This window comes from Rhinolophus hipposideros, assembly GCF_964194185.1.
Source record: "Rhinolophus hipposideros genome assembly, chromosome: 9".
Lineage (NCBI taxonomy): Eukaryota > Metazoa > Chordata > Mammalia > Chiroptera > Rhinolophidae > Rhinolophus > Rhinolophus hipposideros.
The window spans coordinates 76,748,503-76,760,488 of NC_138055.1; the positions used below are offsets into that span (position 1 = coordinate 76,748,503).

The 11,986-nt window shown below is 36.4% G+C and overlaps 1 protein-coding gene across 1 annotated transcript in view; it reads left to right on the forward strand.

Annotated features, from left to right (window-relative positions):
* Positions 1-11,513, forward strand: part of TMTC2 (transmembrane O-mannosyltransferase targeting cadherins 2) — a 400,877-nt gene extending 389,364 nt beyond the window's left edge. The window contains exon 12 of the mRNA XM_081058171.1: positions 8,796-11,513. Within this exon, the coding sequence (XP_080914297.1) occupies positions 8,796-8,975 (180 nt within the window). The 3' untranslated portion in view covers positions 8,976-11,513. The remainder of the gene's footprint in view (positions 1-8,795) is intronic.
* Positions 11,514-11,986: the final 473 nt, after the last annotated feature.

An 11,986-nucleotide genomic window follows, 5' to 3' on the forward strand; every position in this document is an offset into this window, starting at 1 on the left:
CACTCTGATAAGAAATGAATGCTCAAAATAGCCATGGCAGAAACAGAGGCTTCGTGTGGCTCCTGCAGAATGTGTACTGAGGGATTATTTTGAGGTGCCAAGTTATAAAGGGTCTCTTAGTACTGGGCTAAAGAGTCTGGATTCTTTTCTTTAGGCACAGGTTGACCCTCTAAAACTCCATTGCTGTTTAAGAAAAACTTAGGTCAGATGGGAGATAGATTTCAGTAAGGAAGAAATTGAAGGTGGGGAGTGGAATAGGAAGTTGATGAAATAGAATTTACACATGGGATAGGGTGCTAAACTAGGCAGTGTCAGTAGAAAATGGAGGGTGATAAAGAGAGGGAGAATATGAAACATGTTATTCATCTTAAATTTTATTACTGACTCTGAGAAAAGAAATTAAGATAAAAAGCAGAAAGCAAGGACTCTGGATAAAGAAAGAGAAGCAAGCCATAAAGAAAAGTGTATTCTGCATGCAAGTTAGCTAGGAGCTGCCATCCTTCTCCCACATACAGTAGTCCTGGGTTCTCCACAATTACTGTGAGACTTTTTTTGTGGGTCCTGCTGCCCCTGTTTACAGCCTACCCTCTGGCTACCCAGATTTCTGTCATCCTTTCTCCTGCATTGAAAATCAACCGATACTAAGGTTCTTCCATTTTGTGTATACCAGATTTTTCATCTTAGAAACAATGGTTACGTGGTTGTCGGTCTTGGGAAAGTGATTCTGACCAGGAAAATATCGGGCCAGACAGTCCTAATATTTAGGGCTGTTTAGAGTAGTGCGAGCTCTGTGTAAATTACCTTTCAAATGTCACCATGTAAGTGACAACCCTTACAAAGCTTATTCTGTCCAAATGTTAAAGATCATTTGGTGGATCACTGAAAAGAAAATGTAAAAAGCTATTAAACTTACGAAAATGTTACTAATCTCTCTAGTAACCAGGAAAATAAATTAAGCACAGAATAATATACTATTTTACAACTTTAAATTAGCAAAAATTAAAAAGTCAGACAATACCAAGTGTTACTAAGGATATGGAATAAAGAGACCTCTATTACATGTTGATGTAAATGTATTTTGATAACACCATACTCAGAGCAATTTAGTAACATTTGGCAAAGTTAAGATCCCCTGTGATCCAGCAATTCCACTCCCACAGGTATGTGTAGAGATATTCACAAGAATATTGATCATAGCCCTCTATTAAAGAGTCTGTATGTTCATCCTTAAGAGAATATTCAATGGAATGCATGTGAAAGAACTAAACTTTACATAGATCAATGTGGATAAATTTGAAAACAAAATAATGAGCAAAAATTCAAGTTCCAGTTGTATGCTTGGCTGGATGGCATCTCATAAAGGATAATGACAAATTTATAAATATAAAACTTATGAATATATAATATTATACATTTATTATGGGTACACAAAAAATGAAAGTGATAAACATACACTAAAATACCAATGTTGGTCATTTTGGGGGAAGATAGGGGTGAGTTCAGGAACACTGAGAAATTTCGGGAGCTTCAGTTGTCCTTAGAAGTTTTATTTGTTAGGCAGGTAGACAGTTTTTATTGTATTCTCTGAAATTTTTGTATGCCTAAAAATTTATAATAAAGAAAAAAACTGCATATGGCTTTACCCATGTGTTTATTCCTTCATCTAGTCTGTCATCCATCAATCAGTACAGCTACCCATTCATTCTTTTCCATCAAAATAATTTTATTTAAATAATCCAGGAAGAGATGATTAGAGTTTAAACCAAGTTGGGAGAAAGGGACAAATTATGATTAGAAAACAGAAAGAAGAGAGATTTGGGGTAAATTTGCCATGACTTAACAATCGGATACGGGTACATGTGTATGTGTGGAATCAAGAATAATTTGTTCAGTTTTCTAGCTTGGCATTGGACCATTATGACAGAGGAGGAGGAGTGATATTGGAACTGAAGGAAATAAGGTACCTAACTTTGTCTCAGGCTGTATTATATGTTTTCCATAAGCCTGATAGATGATCTTAAAAACTTTAATTCAGTAATTATTAATTAAATATCTGCCATGTACAAGAAATAATAGATATAAAAGAACCCTTAACTTTATGCATAAAACTCTTTTTCATGAATATTTTTCTTTCAAGTTTATACTATTAATTTTTAAACATCATGGTACAGTTACTACTCCAGTAAATTCAATTGAGTAAGCAATTTTAACTGAATATAGTTAAATGGAAATATGCAGCCTTCATCAAGTTATTTGGTAGCTACTTAAAAAAGACTGAGACTCAATTAAAAACTTCAGACTATGTAAATTCATTTAAGTTTGCAAATGGATATGCAAAAAGGAAGTTAACAGGTGGTTATCTTGAAAACATCTCAAATATGCGTAATATATGAATTGAGTAATAGCTGGGAAAGGGTAACTTAAGATATTCTTAAAAGTTATTTAGTTCATACAACAGTAAATACACAGCTTTGTGGAGAACTTCAGCATCACTTTAAATGAAAATAAATATTTCTGTAAAATTGGAAATATTGGTGTATTATCTCTGTCCCTCTTTTTCGGAGCTTCTCTTGTCTGCTGATTTTCCAGTGCGTCCGAGAGAGCCCATTTAGTGTGTGAGTTTCCAACTCCTGCCTAATTAGAACATTCCAACCTCACACTTGTTTTCCTTTTTGTAGGCCCTGCCCAAGTCCTCTGTTCAAAGTTCTTCGTTTTTGTCCTGTTCCCAATAGAAACATGAATTTCCAATCCTAAATCTCCATATGGTCTCACTATTCCACCTCCATAGACACCTTTCATAACATAACATACAAAACTACATAACATACAAAGGCCAGGAAAACGACTTTGATCCTGTGTGCTCAGGAGAACCCGTGGGCTCAGCTGGGTTCCTTGGGAGCCCCAACGGCGTTAGACTAGAATCAGATCTTCATAATTCTGCCTTTGCTCTACTCCACCCCAATATACATCTATTATTTTCACTTTTATTATTTCCTCCAATGTTGGAGACATAAGCCAAAGACCACAATCAAGTAACAATAAAGTCATAATTCCCTAGAGATTTGAAAAAAGATGTCATTTGTTGCCTCAATTTGGCTGCCAGTCAGCCCCTTTGATGTGAAGCATCTGTTTTCTTCAAGGAAACAAGAAAGGTCTGGTTCCCCTTCCCAATCTGTGAAGTAGGAGGTGGTGTCATTTGTTGTATGGAGCCACAAGCCCCCGTTACTGGGTTGCAAGCTGCTGACTGCCTTTGTTAACATGCTGAAAATTTCATCGGCTGTCTTTAATAAAAGAGGATGTGTGAGAGGGAAGACATCAGTAGTTATACTTGGGCTTCTGTTCCCCAGCCCATGAGTCACGGCTGGCAGACGGCAATGACACCCAATAAGTAATCAGACAGCCCGTCACCTGGATTTCTTGCATCTCAGTTATGCAGCTAGATAATCTAAGTCGGTTTAGAAACCTTTCCATGTTCTTATTTGGTTGTGGAAAGGCTTTCTATTCCCTCTTCTTCTGTCTAATAATATTTAGTCATTACAATTCTGTTAATAAAGTTTCATTTGAACACTTACTACCTAAAATAGTTGTATGGCCAAGAGAAGAATTCTACTTTGTGGGAAGTTAGACATTTGATCTGACATATAGGAACTTCATTCTCTTATTAGAAACTTCATTTCAAAAGCTGTAAAATAATATAATCTAGTACGTGAAAATGATCTCCAGAACAGTGCTTCTCAAATTTTTAATATGCGTACAAAGCACCATGGGATCTTGTTAAAATTCAGATTCTGCTTTAGTAGGTGGCACCTGAAATTCTGCATTTCTATCAAGTTCCTAGGTGATGGTGATGCCATTCCCTGAATTACAATTTTTGTGGCAAGGCTAGATGACCTGAAGACACCCAATCCAATGGTCACCCACTAAGCTACCCATGTGACAGCTGTGGAGGAGATAAGAAAGGCTTAAAAGATAAACCCCATGTCTTTGAAGAGAGAGAACAACCATATAAGAATAAAGTAGTCTATATCCATTTTTATTAACACATTTTTAGCAAACACATGAAATTGTTTATGTGAAAGTAATTGTTGACATTTAACACAGTTACCTAAGGCAATAAAATGTATGTCACATTTGAGCACACCAGTATGTAAATTTCATTAGTTTCCATTCATGCAAATAAGAAGCTATAGTGATGCTAATCTTTTTGTTTGGTTTTGTAATTTAAAAAAATTTATTATCAACTATCTCTGCAGTTTGGTTGCTCTTATTAAGCTGATAAATAAAAACATTCCAGTGCAGAGTGATTCACCAGCACCATCATGAAATTTCAAATCTATCATTTGTCACAGAGCAAGAATACACTTCACATCAACTAGAGAAAATAACTTGTAAGTGTTCACAGAAGCACCCACATCCATTTACGTGCATTCCAGTGCATTGTGGCCCCCTTTGCAATTGTCTGACTCCTAACCAAGTTTCTTTTCATAGTCTGAAAGCAAGAAATCACTCAAGTGAGATAAACCTTCAGAGTATTGTTGAAAATATATTAAATGTAGAGGTATCCCAGATCTCTCTTCTAAACGTTAAAAATATATTAGCACATAGAGACTATATCCATAGATGTAGTCTATGTTCTGATGAGTTTCTTTCTCCCTTTTTGATAATTCTTTAATTTCTGAGACCCTTCCTTTGTAGTCATTTGGTCCTGTTGCATTTAACTTCTTTTCATACTCCAATGGCATACTACTGCCTTTTGCTTCCATGCAAATGACCTTTTTATACTGAGGTGAAGGGGGAGCAGTCTCATAATTTTTCATCTGATCACTTCGACAGGTTATTCTTTTTCCTTTTTGAGTAATTTCTATTGGGATATGTGTACCACTGTTAACCCCTTCTTGCTTATCCAGAGAACTTAAATTGCTTTTGTTCATTTTCCACACTACTCATACTTTATTCGCCAGGAGTTTAAAAAATGGTGGCTATATCTTCATGCCAAGTTTCACTTGTTTTGCCTTGGGACTTGGCCAAAGTCAGGCAGAAACAACATGGATGGATCTTGAGAGTATAATGCTAAGTGAAATAAGTCAGACAGACAAAGCAGAGAACCCTATGATTTCACTGATATGTGGTATATAAACCAAAAAGAACAAGACAAACAAATGAGAAACAAAAACTCATAGACACAGACGATAATTTAGTGGTTACCAGAGGGTAAGGGGGTGGGGGGTGGGTGATGAGGGTAAAGGGGATCAAATATATGGTGATGGAAGGAGAACTGACTCTGGGTGGTGAACACACAATGGGATTTATAGACGATGTAATAAAGCATTGTACACCTGAAATCTATGTAAATTTACTAACAATTGTCCCACCCCAATAAATTTAATTTAAAAAAAAAAATGCTGCTGGCGGGCATGTGACAGAACATGGCCGAGGGCTTTCAGAGGTGAATCCGCTCAGTCAGCACATTGCTGCCAAAGGCAAAGTACAGGAAACGCTCCTCCCCCTGGTCCCGCAGGTCTTCACAGCCTGAGTTAGCCACGTCCCACCGGCTCCTGGGTGGCCCCAGCATCTGCAACAAGGGTATGAGGAGGGGACAGTGAGGGCAGCGTGGTGGCAGCTGACCCCAGCCCAGAGGCCACCGTGCCACCTCCCACCCCCAAGTTAGGGGAAAGATGGGAAGTGTGGGGGGCTGCTACAGTCATGTTTTAATTAGCATAACCTAATGTATGTTCGTTGATTTTTTTTTAATAAAAAAACTTTTTTTACTTTATTAAAATATACATCCAAACCAAAATGTTTCCTCAGGAAATAGAAATCTATAGATGCTTAAAAACATTGAATAGTGTTCTTAAATATGCACATTTTTAGTTTACTTGGATTTTTATTCTTTAAGGAATACAATTAATAAATGTGAGATTGCACAAGAGTTACTATCCCACATTAACTTCGTAATGTCAATTTTTGATTATTTTTGTTTAATGAATAACATGCCAGTGTGGATAATGCAAAATTAAAGTTATTCCAAAACATTATAATTAGCATTCAGACACATTTGATAACAGATTTAACTTCCTAATTGTATTTTCTTAGAATGATATTCAATTTTTTTTCCCATCATTTGATGATAGAGAGGATTCCAAGGATAGAACAACCCAGGCTGCCATTTGGTAATAATAATAAAGCCTATTCACATGGCTCGGTATACTCCACTACCTTATTTTCACAGCCATGTCTTCCAAGTTTAACCTAAGAAAGGCTTCAGAGCTATTAAAGGTCAAGCCAGCTCATAAATCCTCAGTGTTTGGGTGCAGGAGCCGTCCAGGAGATTCTGCTTTGTGTTTTTGAGATGATGAGAAGATGGAGAGAAAAGAAGAGGGAAAAGACATAATTTTGTATGCTTGTATGAGCTTAACAGCGACTCTAAGAAGCAAGTACTGTTACCATCCCGTTTGTAGAAGAAACGGGGGTCTCAAGTGCTCCGTCAGCTTGTCCAAGTGAATACATTTCTAGGGTGAAGTTGGCATTGGAACCTAGGCACTGTGACTCGGTAACCTCTTGAGTGTTTTTAATAATTCCCTTGAGTTGCAACTGTAGTTAAGTACAGATACTTTGATAATAAAATGATTCAAGAAATAACAGCTATCCCACAGAGCCATCTGGTTTCTCTCAGCCTCGTCACCGGGCTTCTTCTATTTCTGGTGAGTAAGGAATGGTCTCCAACCGTGGTTCTCCCTCCCCATTTCCTGTATTCCTATTCAGGATAGCAGGAAGTCTGAACATTTTATCTATTTAGCATCTCTGGTAATTCAGGTTGTGAACACACTTCACCATCAGTTTAGTAGCTGTTTATTGATAGTTGTGCTAAGCTCTGTGAGGGGACATAATTCAGAAATGTGTTCAGGCATCAAACCCAAGATAATAATGGGTGGTGTGATAACAAAGTTCTCAGGAAGACAGAGTAAGTGGCATTATTTTAGGTTTCCAAGGTGGAGCTATTCACTACACATGTAATTTAGAGCTATGTTTATTTGGACTGGTGTTTAAAATTAGATGTTGACCATCTGTATTTCTCTTGATAAGTGTGGAGTCATCCTGACCAAAAGGTTTTTGAAGATCAGGAATAGCTTACACTTGCAACACTATTTTTGGAAAAGAAAAAAATGATATAGAAAAGTTGGAGAATAATGCCCAGTAGTAGAAGGCTTAAGGGAATTTTGGTATGCAGCCAGAGACATGTTATGTAGCCATTGAAATGAAAATTATAATGTATAGCAACATAAAAATCACAAGCACGCATGTGCTAGACCTCAAGCAATATGAGACAAGGAAAAGAACTTGACGTTTTTAGAGTGTCTACTATATGCATGTACTGTACTACATTTATTTTATCTTCCTAACGACATGCAAAAATGTTGATGTTATTTCAATATTTCATAAGTGAAAGAATTGGGGCACAGATATGTTAGGGGACGTCACCAAGGTCACAGGCGGTGGTTGAGCAAGAACTCAAATCCAGATGTCTAAAAATCCAAATCTGATCATCTTTTCCCAGTTGATTTATTCTGAGCTATTCAAATCTCTCTCCAGCATTGTTTTGATTCAATATAATTGTTTTTTCAGGAAAGAGTGGAGTCACATGAATTCAGCTGAAGAATGCATGCACTGTGAAAATGCTAAATCATAAAAATAATTGTGAATTATTTTAGGCTGTATCACAGAGTTGCCAGGACAATTAATAGTTGACACCATCTGTAAAATGAAAACATAATCTTAGCATAAACACTTTATCTGATATTTGAAATATGCATTTATGTAACTGCCAGAATATTAGCTGTTTTCTATTAGCCAGAAAGTTCCAGGGACAAGACAAGAGCAGAACGGCTCTTATTTGTAGACAGCAAGCAAAATACTTTTTCCTTTGGGAAGGAGTTTTGTTGTTGCTAACTAATGTCTGAGAGTTTGGGGATATATTAAACTAGTGCTCCATAACTCATACCTTTTTTTTTCCAACTTGGCCTTTGACATGTTAGCTTTGTATTGCAATTAACACACATTACAGAATAATCTGAAAATTACTTTTAAACAAATAACATAAAACTTTTCTTATAAAGGTTACATTTTCCTGTGCCATATTTTATCTGTGTTGATGTGTTTGCTATATTGATAGTAAATATTCACCAATAGAAGTTTAAAAATTGTTAGACTTAAAAATAAGGACTTTGTCTCATTAACCTACTTGGGTTAGATTTGGAAAGGACTTTGGTGGTTGAATTTGAATGTTTCTTCAGTGCGTTTACCCTGAAAACATCAGTAAAATTTTACAACATATTTTACTTATTTTTGTTTGCATAAATTGTGTGGAATATTGCTAAGGACAGGGAACAGAAAGTGTGTGGGCATAGATTTGTTAACTTTCCCCACTTAATAGTTTATTTCTTGGTGTTGACTTGAAAAAAACGTTCAGTTCTTTCCATCTGAAATTGTTTCACTTTTAACTTTTTCCTCAGGAAAGTGCAATCTGACTAGGTCTTCCTATGTAACCTATGCTTTCTCATTAAGGAAGAAAACTATCTCTGCCCTATTTAAGGCACAAAGTACACAGCAGCTGTTTGAAAACTTTATTTTCCCTTCCTAGTTATCTTTGTCTGTTTGTGTAAATGGCCAAATTGCTTCCATAAAATGCTTCCAGACATAAGGGAATCATTTGCCTAAGTGGAAGAAGATTTTTGTCTTCCATGGAGGAAAACTTGAAATGGCCTTTTAATCATTTTCCTTCCTCTCTCTGGTCTTAGTATCCGGCTGCTCTAATGAACCTGGGAGCCATTCTGCACCTCAATGGTCGACTCCAGAAGGCAGAGGCCAATTACCTGCGGGCACTGCAGCTTAAGCCGGATGACGTCATCACGCAGTCCAATCTCCGCAAGCTCTGGAACATCATGGAAAAGCAAGGCTTAAAGACTTCCAACACCTGACACAGTGGGGGCAATACCTCGTCCTCCTCCATCTTTCAAAGCTGGCTTCATTAATGAACAGACCTTCCCAACAGTTCTATGACAAGAGCTAGTTTGGACTTCAAGACCAAGGCAGAAGTCACCGAGGTCATTGTCACTTCTGGGAGTATCCACTCTGCTGTTGGCACAGCCATTAACACCAAAAGAAAGGGTGGGGACATTGGAAACCTCCTGAAGGATGTAATTGTTACCCATAGAACTAAACCGGAGCACTTAAAACAGGATGTTTTGGCCTTTTTAAAGAGGAGATGGGGTCTACATTTTAAATTGTGTTCCTTTTTGAAAGCTAATTTAGAAATTATATTGTTCCTTAAACACTGTGAGAGGAAGTCGGAGTATCTATCCATTCAGCCACTGTAAACCATTAAGGTCAAGTGTTCATAGGGAGTGATTAAAGTGTAGTGTGAATCGTAGTGAGCTGGCTGGTTGTCCCGACGCTGCTGTCTTTCCTCTTTGGGACAGCCTGCTAACAATTTCTGAAACTTAGAAAACTTTTTTTTTTAAAATACTGTCAGGATCTGTCATAATCTACAGTTTTTTCCTGACTGTACACATACCATTTTATGATTTGGAGGTCTGTCTTCACCCTTTTGGGCATCATTTGCTTTTCATATTCTGGAAAGGGTATGTAGAGTAGAGCAAACCACATTTCACACTGGGGTTGTAGGAGGGGTTGGGGAGGCTTCATATGTGTCAGGCAGGCAGTTTTTACTTCAATGTCACCAACATTTTCCCCAAAAATGGCCTAGGAGAATTCACTGTATTAACTCTTAGGCCTTTGAAATTGCCTTTCAAAATGGCTATTCTTGGCTAATGTACATGCTTGTAGAAGGATTATATTAAAGGGAAGCTTAAACATGTTCTAGTACCAATAACTGACCATCAGCTATTAGACAAAAGGGAAGGTGCTTTGTGCTTTCCAGATGTTACTGGTGAACAGAATCAAGTCTGCTCAAAGGCATGTATAATAACGGTTGCCAGTGATTTTACGTTTTGGAAAACGTTGGTATGAAATGCTAATTACTTTCTAATAGGTACCTAAACAGCAATGCTGATAAGTTTTTAAGGAATTGTTTTATCATATTTTTCATATTTTGCTCTTCCTAAAACACATTAAAAAAAACGGTTTCTTATTTTAAATCGCAGTAGAGTGGAGTATTAGCCTGCCTGTTTCTAGGTCTTCTGCCAAGTGCTTTTCACAGTTAAAACCATTTTTCACTAACAAATTTGGTATTTTATTTCATTACCTATTAGTAGCACTTCAACAATCATTTCACAAGTAAAAGACTGTAAACGAAGTAGAGAGGAACATTTATTGAACCTTTTTTTGACTTGCAGTCAAACTTTGCTACTAAAAATTAACTTCATAAAAACAACAGTCCACTATCAGCTTCTTCATAGAGAAAGTAGCTATACAATACCCTACATATTTATTTATTTATTATTCTGCCATAGCAAAATAACAAAACCAAACCTGATTCATTAAGCCAGTTCCTTACAATTGAAAATTAGCTTTTTCTCCTTTACACTCATACTCCATGTATATATGGTCAGCATTCCCATTAAAAGGAAGCTAGACATGCAAACCTGTCATACTATGTTTTCTCCATATTTTATATGTTTTTCTGCATATCTGAATACAGTGGGATAAGGAATTTAAAGTAGTGTACCTATGACATTTAGTGTTATTTTGAAAAGGTCAAATGTAGTGAGAGAGATTTGTTGATGGCATTAATAAGAAGGCCCTCCTTATGTGTATATTATTTTGTAAACATTTCACTGAAGGGCCAAAAGTTAAATTATAACTAAATCACAGTGTTCTCAGAATGATATTTAACACTTAACAGCAACAAACCCGTGGTCAAACCAAAAGTGTGGGGTGAAGTGTATTTTTCATCTTCTACTGCATTGGCAATTGCAAAAATAAATAAGTAAATAAGGAATTTAATATAAGGATATAGAGATGAATTCAATGTCTAACATTTTTATTTATTTAAATAGTTATTGACCTATGATCATTTCCTACTCTTAACACTTTCTGTCTTTTTATTGTTATTGTTCTTCCTTTCGAAACACCTGGTTCTTAATAGGTTCGTTGATTGCACAGTAGAAGCACTTCATGTTGACCCAGTTCCCAAGTAGCATTAGTAATTGGGCCTGCGTCATAAAATGCATGGATCTTTAATAACAAAATGTCCCTGACACTTTTCACTACAGGGCTGGGCTTAGACCAACCTGGGGCGTGGGCTGGGGTGGGGCTTAAGAACATGGTCAAAAATGTCTCCGCTCAGGGATTTACGGTGGATTATTACAGACAGTGCTAAAAATATAGAGCACAAGACAAGTTTACTAAATTAAAATTTTATTTTTTGAAAAACTGTTATTTGTATAAATTATCAAGATTTGTAGGCTTTCCTTTTGTAGAAATAATTGTTTTATGTGCCAGAGAATTTCAATTTTGTTTTCCACAATAAAGCATTGATAACAAATATGTTGCATAAACCGTTTTTAAATATTCTACAGCAATAACACTTACACTCTCTTGGATTTTAACAGAACTAGGAGAAAGATTTTTAAAAGGTACAGATTGAGAATCAAATAGAAACAGAGTAATCTTTTCTATTCTGTTTAGAATCAAATCTAAACAGAGTAATGCATAATCAATAATAATAATTAATCATTAATTTTCAATAGTTTATAGTGTCGCCATTATCAGATTTGCCATGTTTAGAAAAGAAGACATAGATTTTGCTTTGTTTTATTGATGAACTATACAAAAGTGTTAGGAAAAAGCCCCATCAGGACCGATTCCCTGCTTCATTGTTTGGTAAAAATGACCATACTTTTCAGAAGACCCTGATTCTTTAGGGTCTTAGAGGAAAGCACAACTTTTCTTTTCTGCTGAGAGACATGGGTGTGGTATATCCAGGGGTCAGTTAGGAAAAAACCTGGAGCCATAGACAAGGTGCAAA